The 12,105-nt window shown below is 40.0% G+C and overlaps 1 protein-coding gene across 1 annotated transcript in view; it reads right to left on the bottom strand.

Moving 5' to 3' along the window:
- The window catches only part of gad2 (glutamate decarboxylase 2), a 132,803-nt gene that overhangs the window by 53,553 nt on the left and 67,145 nt on the right, over nt 1-12,105 (bottom strand). Inside the window, exon 5 of the mRNA XM_048559863.2 lies at nt 10,890-10,980. Within this exon, the coding sequence (XP_048415820.1) occupies nt 10,890-10,980 (91 nt within the window). The remainder of the gene's footprint in view (nt 1-10,889; nt 10,981-12,105) is intronic.

Raw genomic sequence — 12,105 nt, 5'->3', positions numbered from 1 at the left:
CTTGTTGGGCTGAAGCGCCTATTTTCACACTGTAGGGATTCTACGATTAAGACCTAGCAACTGGAGTAGACCATTAGGTCCTTTGGGTCTGCTTCACCATTCAATAAGATCATGGTTGTGGTCTTACCTCCATTCTCCTGTCTATATCCCATAAGCCTTGACTCCCTTGTCCTTCAAAAATCTACCTTGAGTAAACTTAAAAGCAAAATTCTCACCAATTTTGGGGAAGAGAATTCAACCTCTCTTGATCACTGTCTTAAAAGGGAAACCGTTTCTTCTCAAACCAAGATTTAAAGCCACATTTGATAAAGTTCCACATAAGGGACTGTTAACTACTGTAGATGATCATAGAATTAAGAGCAAATTACTGGCATGGCTGGTGGAGGGTTGCTTTTCAGACTGGAGGCCTGTGACCAGCGATGTGCCACAATGATTGGTGCTGGGTCCACTGCTATTACGTTTATATAAATGATTTGGATGTGAACACTGGAGGCATGGTTAGTAAGTTTGCAGATAACAACAAAATTGTCGGTATATTGGATGGCGAAGAAGGTTACCTCAGAGTATAATGGGATCTTGATCAGATGAGCCAATGGGGCTGAGGTGTGGCAGATGGAATTTTTCTTTTAGAAAAATCTGAGGCGCTGCATTTCAGAAAGACAAATCAGTGCGGACTTATACACTTAATGGCAAGGCCCTGGGAAGTGTTGCTGAACAATGACGCTGTGGAGTGCAGGTTCATAGTTCCTTGAAAGTGGAGTTACAGGTAGACAGGATAGTGAAGGTGTTTCATATGCTTGCCTTTATTGGTCAATGCATTGAGTACAGGAGTTGAGAGGCCATGTTGTAGCTGTACCTGAAATTAGTTTCGCCACTTTTAGAATACTATTCCAAATTCTGGTCTCCCTGCTATCGGAAGAATGTTGTGAAACATGAAAAGGTTCAGAAAAGATTTACAAGGATGTTTTCAGTGTTGGAGGGTTTGAGCTACAAGGAGAGACTGAATAGACTGGGGCTATTTTCCCTGGACTGTAGGAGGCTGAGAGGTGACCTGACAAAGGTTTATAAAATCATGAGGGGCATGGATAGGGTAAATAGGCAAGGTCTTTTCCCTGGGTTGGGGAAGCCCGAAACTAGAGGGCATAGAAGGTGGGAGGGGTAAGATTTTAAAAGGGGCCTAAGGTTCAAATTTTTCATACAGAAAGTGCCAGAGGAAGTGGAGGCTGGTACAGGTACAACATTTAAAAGACTTCTGGGTGGGTATACAGAAAGGAAGGGTTTAGAGTGATTTGGGCTAAATGCTGGCGAATGGGACCAGATTTATCAAGAGTATCTGGTTGGCTTGGACAAGTTGGAATGAAGGGTCTGTTTCCATGCTGTACATTTCTATGACTCTACAACGCTGAATGGCAGGCAACAGGAAGTAGGGATAATGGGTAGGCCCTCAAATTGGCATGGTGTGACCATTGATGTTCCACAAGGATCTGTATTAGGGCCTCAATTATTCACATTATTTATTAATGACTTGGATAATGGCTAGAAAGTCATTGATCCAAATTTGCTGATGGCTCAAAGATAAGCCACATTGCAGACTCTGTAGATCATAGCATAAAATTACAAAGGAACATTGACAGACTAAGTGAATGGCAAAACTATGGCAGATGGTTTTCAATGTATGGAAGTGTGAGGTTATCCATTTTTGGGCTAAAAAAGGATTGCTGATATGAAGTTAAATAGAATAGATGTCCAAGGGGGTTCAGGAGCACAGGTCTTTAAAATGACATGAATAGGTGCAGAAAATAATCAAGAAAGCTAATGGAATGCTTGTCATTATATCTAAAGGACTGAAGTACAATGATGGAAAAACTATGCTGCAGTTAATTGGGCCCCACTTAGAGATTTTGTTGGGCACTACAACCTAGGAAGAATATATTGTGTCTGGAGGAAATACAGTGTATGTTTACAAAAATGATACCTGGACTTCAAGGGGTTAAGTTATAAGGAGACATTAGGACTGTTATCTCTCAAATTTAGAAGGTTGAAGGCTGAACTGGCTGAAATCTTCAAGATACTAATCGGAAAAGACAGTGTAGGTAAAGATAAACAATTTCCATTTGGGGATTCTAGAACTAAGGGGCACTGTCTAAAAATTAGGACCAGACCATTCAGGAGATTTGTCAGGAAGATCTTCTATACACAGGGCGGTAAATGTTTGGAACCTTCTCTTCCACAAATGGCAGTGGATGCAGGATCAGTTGTTACTATTAAATCTGGGACAGATACATTTTTTGATAAGTAAAAGTATTAAGGAATATGGTCCAAAGACAGGTAAATGGAGTTAGGACACAGATCAGCCATGATCTCATTAAAGATTGGAAAAGGCTCTAAGGGCTGAATGGCCTGCTCCTACTCCTATGTTCCTATGTCCCCCAGAACAGGATACACTTCTGTGTATCCACTTTGTACAGTCCCCTTAAAACCTTACATATTTTAAAGTTCATTCCATTAAATTTAAATGGGTACTGACATAGCCTGTTAAAGCTTCATCCCAGGAATGAGTCAAGTGCAACTTCTCTGAACTGCTTTGAAAGCAATTTATTTCCAAAATTAGGAGATGGAACAGTATACAATTCTTCAGGGTTGGTTTGTCTGTGCTTTGAACTTGGTTGGTGAGTGCTTATTCAGGGAAATTAATTTTGCTTATTCATGACTGAAACCATTGCAATGTGTATATTCAGGAAATAAACTGCTCCTCCAAATCTGTTTCCCTAGCAGCTGTTCTTAAAGTAACATGACACAGCTCTGAGTTGGTAAGTCTGTTAAAACAGATATTATGAATACTATTACTTTGCATAGTGGTGCAAAAACAGGCAGTATGGAGAAATGCACTTGTTATGCATCCCTTCCAATTTCCGAAATTGAATTTTCAGGAGTGTGATTGGCAAGAGGTGATCAGGAGAAAGATTGTGATTGGGCATGGGCTGAGTGTTGACCGGAAGTCGTAATCAAAACTGCTGTGGATCTGGGCTGACCCTGGTGCTGTGAAATCATTCTCCCTAGTTTCCACAATTATAAGATTTCTTTGTTAAAGTCCACACATGGGGAATGGACATATTTTCAAATATTGGAGGATCCTGGGACTGTCCCTTACAACAAATCAGCACTTTAATGACAAGAGGGATTTCTTTTTCACATGCACATTTCAATGCAATACTTTACAATGTTAACATTGTATTTCTTTGTAAAACATGAAAACCACAAAAGTAGATAGTCTACATCACAGGTTTCAAGAAACATTTATGAGTTGCCCCAACACATTAATTTTCAAATTCAAATATATATCACCCTGAAATTGGGAGAAAAGAAGTGCAGAAAATGAAGTCACCTTGGGCTGCTATCTTATTAGAGAGATTACTAGTTTAACTTGAGGCTCACACCACTTCGGGTGAGGGTGAGGGAGGGAAAGTTGAGAGGAGACTTCACAGTAACTGCAGCCTGAGTAGGCATTGAATTCTAACTGTTAGCCTGTCTCTAGATTGCAAACCAGCTGTCTAGCCAACTGAGCTAACTAATCCCCAAGAAAAGAAACGATAGAATTTTGTAATGACTTTTTTTTCTTGAAGAAGAATCATATTGGATTCAAACGTTAACCCTGTTTCCCTCTGCACAGATGCTGTCACATCTGCTGAGTTTGTCTAGCACTTTATGTTTTATTTCAGATTCCCAGCTTTGCAGTATTTTGCCTTTAACAAGTTTTTCCACTTTTGCATTGACTGTCTAATTTACATAACCTTAATGTCTAATGACCTGAGTATACTATTAATAGAATCCAGCCTTTGCATACATTAGGCCGTGAAAAGCACGAAGAGCCTTCCTGCGATTGAAACAATTTCCTGTTTAATGAATCTGACGTTTCCTCATTATTGAACAGCATTCACTTGCATTATATTTCTGTCCACATGCAACATATCTAGGGAACAGGAGCTCATATGAGCCCAACAATGTACTTTCTTTATTTTGAGGCTGCTAACCATTTCTGTAAAAGTAGTTGTGCTTTTCTTCTTGAGACATTATGGAATTCAGAGCACTAGCACAGACACTGACGCAACTGCATGACGTTTATATGTTTTGAGAAATGACTTTTCTGTGCATGGTATTTTCCAGATAGCAAGAAGAAGTTTGTGAAATTCAACAATGTGACAACTACCGTGAGATCTAGCCCATGGCCAGAATATAATGGGGTGTTCAGCCTGGCATTTGGTTTGGTGTCTGGCAATGACTTGTAGCTTTCAATGCATGTGAAGAAATCATGTACAGTGTTAGGGATCCACATAACCATAGACGTTAGCACTAGTCCAGCATGGACAGCGTATTAGAAGCGGCTCTGGGTAATGAAGTAGAAAGAAATGGCAACTTAAAAGTAGGAGAGATTCGGGAAGCAGCAAGTAGAATCTAATTAATTTCAATGTAAGAAGGGAAAAGATCCTGACAGGAAATAATAAATTGACAATAATAAGTTGAAAAGGGGCATTGCTTGGAGGGAAAACCGACAAACGGAATTTTAGATCACCAATAAACATGAGTTGAATGGGGGGTAAAGAAGCTATAAAACCAGTGTGATGCAGTAAGGGAGTTCATAGAAGTTAGAATTTTTCATTTGAGCAGAAGCCAATGTCAGGGACTTGGCAAAATAAAAGGGAAGTTTGAACAAACAAAATAAAAATCTCAATCTATCTGCAAGAGTGTTAGAAAGCCAAAACGAAAGAAGAATTACAACATTCACAAATAAAGCATTTTTAAAAAAAAGAAATGAAAAGGACTTTGAAAGACTTGTCGAATACCCGCTCTGTACAGAACCAATGAACCTGATAGTAAACAAAGAAACTGCAGATGCTGAAAATCAGAAACAAAATCAGAAATTGCTGGGAAAATTCAGCAGGTCTGGCAGCAATTATGATCAGAGATAACGGGAACTGCAGATGCTGGAGAATCCAAGATACCAAAGTGTGGAGCTGGATGAACACAGCAGGCCAAGCAGCATCTTAGGAGCACAAAAGCTGACATTTCGGGCCTAGACCCTTCATCAGAAAAGGGGGACGGGGAGAGTGTTCTGAAATAAATAGGGAGAGAGGGGGAGGCGGACCGAAGATGGATAGAGGAGAAGATAGGTGGAGAGGAGAGTATAGGTGGGGAGGTGGGGAGGGGATAGGTCAGTCCGGGGAGGACAGACAGGTCAGGGGGGTGGGATGAGGTTAGTAGTTGGGAAATGGAGGTGCGGCTTGAGGTCGGAGCGGGGGATAGGTGTGAGGAAGAACAAGTTGGGGAGGCGGGGACGAGCTGGGCTGGTTTTAGGATGCATTGGAGGGAGGGGAGATTTTGAAGCTTGTGAAATCCACATTGATACCATTGGACTGCAGGGTTCCCAAGCGGAATATGAGTTGCTGTTCCTGCAACCTTCAGGTGGCATCAATATGGAACTGCAGGGAGGCCCAGGATGGACATTTCGTCTAAGGAATGGGAGGGGGAGTTAAAATGGTTCGTGACTGGGAGTGCAGTTGTTTATTGCGAACCGAGCGTAGGTGTTCTGCAATGCTGTCCCTAAGCCTCTGCTTGGTTTCCCCAATGTAGAGGAAGCCACACTGGGTACAGCAGATGCAATATACCACATTGGCAGATGTGCAGGTGAACATCTGCTTGATGTGGAGAGTCAGCAATTATGGACAGATAGCAGAGTTAATGTTTCAAGTCCAGTGACCATTCTTCAGAACTACCAGTTCTGAGTTTTCTCATCAATTTCTCTTTGCAAGCCAGATAATAACACTAAGTTTTTGAATTGTTCATGAAAAGAAGTCATCAGGTCAAAACTTTGTTGAAAAGAAATCCCTCTTGCAAGTTTATAAAATTGCCAATCAAATTCAGCCATCGAAACACTCATCGATGATCACTTTACTTTACTTATCATAACATAAATGAAAAATGGAAAAATTGCTTTTAAGAAAGTTAATCCTATACAAACTCATAAAACTATCAAACAAATCTAGCAATCCCCTTCACAGCTCAGTAGAAAACTACTATAGGAATGAATCCATTGGTGAGTCTTGGACCTCAGCCATGCATTCAAAAGGACAAAGTTTGGCAGTTGTATCAGCAACACAGGTTGAACAAATGGGCAAACATATGTTTTGCCAGATGGTCTCATTACTGATGCCTAACTGAACTTTAAAGATTCATTAATCAATTCAGCTTAATGAGGGTTGAAATGTTCATGAAACAAAACGAAAACAAACTTTCCCATCCTATTATGTGGTTTATAAAATCTGTACATTGTCATTACTATGTCGGTGTAGATTAAGGAGATATGATGAAGTCATCTGGATCGGGGGCAAAGGGCCTAAAAACCACAAATATATGGTCAATATTCTAGTAGATAGCGGCAGGTTTTTCTAACTTGCTATCTTTGGCATCCATTGACTTGTATTTTTGTTTATGGCTTGCCTTGGATGGAGGCAGATCCAAATACAACTCATTTCAAAGACTCAAAGACCAAGAGATCACAAGAATGCTTTGCATTACGGAATAAAATAGTGATAAATGGGATTACTCATTCTTTCAAACCAACAATGAAAACATAACCCCATGACTATATGTGGAAAAAGAAAACCCAAGTACTACACATGTTAATTATTGAGAATAGCATAACAGGGCATAGATTAAAATTTATAAAAGGTTTATCTATAACAGATTAGGCAGTTCATCGCATTAGCAATGGACCACTGGATGGATTAATGGAGGCAAAAAAACCCGCTGAAAACACAAATCAATGTAATGCCACAAAATGTGCGCAAGAATAGTAAAATGGAAATTGGAAGATTTCTTTATTGTTTATTCATTCCTGGGATGTAGCTGCTACGACTAAGCCAACAATTATTACCTATCCCTAATTACCTTTGAGATAGTGTTGGTTTTATACCTTCTTGAACTGGTGAAGCTCATATGTTGTAGGTAGACTGTGCTGCAATTAGAAAAGGAATCTGAGGATTTTGACACAGCTAGACTGAAAGAATAGTGATGTATTTCAAAGTCAGGATGCTGAGTGACTTGAAGTTCAATGTGTTCCCCATATGTCTGCTGTCTTGTCCATTTAGGTGATACTAGTCATGAGGTTGGTATCTAAGGAGCCTGAATTTATGAAGCACATCTTGTAGATGGTGCGCATTGCTGCTTAATAGCACTACTTCCAGAGAGACTGAATGCTTGGGGATATATGCCAATCAAATTGGCTGCTTTGTCCAGGCAAGTGAGATATTACAATTTCTAGATTTTTATGGGTATGCTATGATAGGATTTGAACCAATGCACAGAACATTACCAGGGTCTCTGGACTGTGCTATTGCCACTAATTGCAGTGGTAATACCACTAGGCCATTGCTTGCCCTTTGATGGAGCGGGATTGTGAGGTGAGGCAGGCTGATTCAATGATGAAATGGTCATGGAAACTTGACAATTGAAATAGCTGCTTTCTGTGTTCTATAATTTTACTAGAGTGCTGCTGGTGGACCCGGAGTTGTCAATTGTGGCATTGAATTTATATAAAAGCAGTACATGTTTTGTAAAGAAAACATGAATAAGGACTTCTCCCTATTACAATTCTTTAAATATCTCAAATTAATAAATGCCTTTGAAATCGGTACTATAATGAGTTGAGCAGAAAGGCCAGACAGTCAAACATTCAATTGTTTAAAGGTGACAATCAAAAATCACAGAAATGTAATCATTAATATTAAACACCCAGCTCAGGAAAATATGGGAATTGTTTTTTTCAAAATATCTTACATTAAACTAAACATGCTCGTAATACTCAGGTCAGCCACCATCAAAATATTCTTTCCCCATTACACTCTTGCCTTATTCCACAATCTGTGAAAGCTAAGATTAGCTCATTGTTATTCCAGATCGTCTCTCAGTACAGGCAGACCTGTCTACTCATCTCTTCAAGGTCTTTATGATGTTTATTCTGTTGTATGGGAGAGAAATACAATTTCTCTCTCCCTAATACTATAAACCTGGTATAAGTGCTCACCTTCCCTTCCTACTCCCTACTTTAGCAATACTGGCAATGATTCTCTCTCTTTATGTACTGCCCTGCTCACCTTTAAATTTGTCATCATTATCCATTGTTTGAAAAAAAATCCTTGTCGCGATATTTTAATATATGACCAGATAGTATTAATTCCATTGACTGATGTCATACTTGAGATATTTGATCAAAAGAAAAGAGTTTCAAATGAGTCAGTACTGAGTTTTTAAAAAGCTGCAAAAGTACCCTGGCCTTCAAAGTGGCCAAATTTTACAGGGAGTTACAAAATAGGTACACAAAAAACATTACTACTGAACTGATTTGCATTAAGATGATTGAAATTGACAGTAAGCAACAAACATCTCATTAGCAGGAATGGGCTGAGATGAAGAAACTCACCAAAACCCAGTAGACAAAAGCTGCTGTAAACTCCCTATGTTTCAAAGGCATGTTGATAGTTTTGACAATGAGAGTTTGAAAGATGCTCTCAGTGTGCGCAAGTAACCATATATTACGTATCCGGCATTCCCTTCATGTAAAGCTGTGATTGTAACCTTGTTTGTTTTGGAGGGCAGTATCATAAAGAATAATGACACCAACTCTCACAACAGTTTTTTTTCAAGCTTGGACCCTGACTATGTGACATGTGGGAATACATCATAGAGAGAAAGAAATTAAAAATAACATGAACTTCACACATCACAGCACCCAGTCCGGAAAAGACTAATTGCAGTTTAAAAGAGACTATTTCCAGAAGAACAAGCAGCTTTAATTGGAACTCCACCAGAACTTCAAGGATGCCAAAGGCATCTGGGAGCATTTAATTCTTTTCACTTCTCGAATGTAACTTTCAACACTACCTCTCTCACCCTGTAACTGGTTCTGAGATAAAAACAGAAAGTACTGGAGAAACTCAGTGACAGCTAGATGATGAATTTCATCAGAATATTGGAAAGGCTATTTTCTCACCACTGATTCAATCCCATTCCCTGACAATGGTCTAAGCTTGTACTATTTGAAACCTTGTATCTGGCACCTGCGGGTGTTTTCAAATACAGATCCTTGAGCTGACCTTGTTCATCTTATCTCTGTAATCTTCTCCATCAGCACAATCTTCCATGACATCTACACTTCTCTAACTGCAAACTTTTGAGTATTTATGATTATAATTGTTGTTCCACTATTGCTGACCATTCCTTCAGCTATCTAGACCCTAGACTCAGAAATTCCCTCTTTATTCTTCTCTCTCCCACACACACACTTTCCACTTTTAAGACATTTCTTAAAATCTACCTCTTTTTACCAAAGCTTTAGTCAAATGCCCAAATATCTCTTTATGTTGTTCAGTGCTATGTTTTCCATTCTAATACTTCTGTGAAGTGCCCTTCAGATGTTTTATATTGTTAGCTGGGCTAAATAAATACAAGGCTAGGCTGTGATCAGAGATAATGGGAACTGCAGATGCTGGAGAATCCAAGATAACAAAGTGTGAAGCTGGATGAACACAGCAGGCCAAGCAGCATCTCAGGAGCACAAAAGCTGACGTTTCAGGCCTAGACCCTTCATCAGAGAGGGGGATGGGGAGAGGGTTCTGAAATAAATAGGGAGAGAGTGGGACGCGGACCAAAGATGGATAGAGGAGAAGATAGGTGGAGAGGAGAGTATAGGTGGGGAGGTGGGGAGGGGATAGGTCAGTCCGGGGAGGACGGACAGGTCAAGGAGGTGGGATGAGGTTAGTAAGTGGGAAATGGAGGTGCAGCTTGAGGTGGGAGGAGGGGATAGGTGAGAGAAAGAACAGGTTAGGGAGGCGGGGACGAGCTGGGGTGGTTTTGGGATGCAGTGGGGGGAGGGGACGAGCTGGGCTGGTTTTGGGATGCAGTGGGGGAAGCGGAGATTTTGAAGCTTGTGATGTCCACATTGATACCATTGGGCTGCAGGGTTCCCAAGCGGAATATGTGTTGCTGTTCCTGCAACCTTCGGGTGGCATCATTGTGGCACTGCAGGAGGCCCATGATGGACATGTCATCTGAGGAATGGGAGGGGGAGTTAAAATGGTTCACGACTGGGAGGTGCAGTTGTTATTGCGAACCGAGCAGAGGTGTTCTGCAAAGCGGTCCCCAAGCCTCAAGGCTAGTTTGTGTTCACTTAATTCCAATCTCTTGTGCAAACCAAATTTAAACACTCCAAACCTGATATCCTTGTCTTCAATTGCCAAGGCTCTAAGTTTAGGGGTTGACTTCCTAACCCTCTCTATCTTTTTGCCTCCCTGTCCCACTCTTTGATACTCCTCACAACTCACATCTTTGAACATTTTTTTGGCAAGTCTGCTCTGATATCTCTTCCTGTGGCTCAGTATCAGATTTTGTTTGACAATGCTTCTGCGAAGCACCTTCAGATAATTTGTGATAAAGGAGTTATAAGGAAAATTATTGTTACTTTGGGTGGACCAAGTCTTGTTTGCCATGGAACTAAAATGGTTTCTGCTTTCTTGGTGCATTCAATTCAAAAACTCATTTTGTAATTTAGTCACCTGGTCCATTTCCTCCAGTAGTGCAATCTCCCAATGTGGCATATTGTGCCTGTCCCTGATTGTTGGGGTGAGGTTGGAGGGTGAGGGGGTTGCAGTCCTCATTCAACGTATGTGTTATTATTTCCTGACTTGATGAAAATTATTTCACTGAGTATAAACATTGCACAGAGTAACTGACTTCAAATATGTTACAGGCTAAGGAGATCTAGAGTTAGTCACTGACTTGTAACACAAAACAAGGACAATTTATACAATTTTCAATGAGAAGCAAAGATCACTTACATGTTAGTATTAGCAGTGGAGGTGAGCCAATCGGCAGCAAGTCCAACCATATCTAACCCAGTTGAAAGCTGGTTGAAATATCTAGGATGACCTAATGAACAAACAATTAAAATTGACTATTAACATTAATTTGTGACTATTTTCTTAAACTGTGTTTAATGTTTGTATAATAAAATCACTGCGAAGGTCCTTTTGATCATATCTTTGACTTCTAAAGCAATACCATTTATTTTGCGTTGTATTTTCCATGATACTCATGTAGCAAAAATGAAGTACCTTGAAAAGCATGGTTCTTTGACAGTCATAATTCACCTGTTTTTTTCTACCCTTAGCTGTTAGAACATACTTTATGACTGGAAAACAAGGTTCAACTTGGCTTTAAGATACAATACATCATTATCCTGGAACTCTGGTTTGAACAACTGAGTGTCCCTGTACACCAAAAACTGCAGTAGCTTAAGAAAATAGTTCACTACCACTGTTTCCAGGGCAATAAGTGCTGACCTCATCAGTGACACTCAAATCTCTTTCAGAAAATTTCATATTTTTGAACATAATTTGACTGCTAAAACAAAGTCCCAATTCCAAGTTAGAAATGTGATATTTTGGTTCTATTACAAAACTGCTTAAAGTAGAACAATTTCTGTAATCATAAGAATTGCACCTGGTGTGAATTCTGTCCTTTCTACATGATGTAGCAACACAGAAATACCGATACCAGCACACAACTGAGCAAGGGTGACTGTGGTGGCTGAGGTATGGCCATGCAGGCCAGCCTGTGATAATGACTGACTCCCAAGGAGCAATAGAATCTCACCTTCAGCACTGCAAGGATTGCATCATTTATACCAAAGTGGTCCCGTCAATCTCAGGCTGTACTTGTAGCAATGTTTGAATATCAGGTTTTTCAAAACTGTGCCGAACAGAGTCTTTTTTTTATCTTACTGGTTTCGAAAAACTTAGTTTAAAGTTTAAAAAGTTTAAACTATGAATAATTTCACTTGTTTTGCTAAATGGCTGCCTAGGATAGACACCCCTGACATATAAGCATGTCTCCATTGGTTTACGAATGAATTACAGAAGCTTTACAGCGTAAAAGGAGGCTATTTGGCCCATTACATCTGTTCTGGCACTCTGATGTTTCTCTGTTACACTGCTCTTCATTTCAATTTAAATAATCTTCCAAAGCCCTGTTGAATGCCTCAATTGAATCTGG

The sequence above is a fragment of the Stegostoma tigrinum genome, chromosome 2 (assembly GCF_030684315.1).
Source record: "Stegostoma tigrinum isolate sSteTig4 chromosome 2, sSteTig4.hap1, whole genome shotgun sequence".
Classification (NCBI taxonomy): Eukaryota; Metazoa; Chordata; class Chondrichthyes; order Orectolobiformes; family Stegostomatidae; genus Stegostoma; species Stegostoma tigrinum.
The sequence above is the reverse complement of the archived record's forward strand: the minus strand, read 5'-3'. Positions and strand labels throughout refer to the sequence as shown.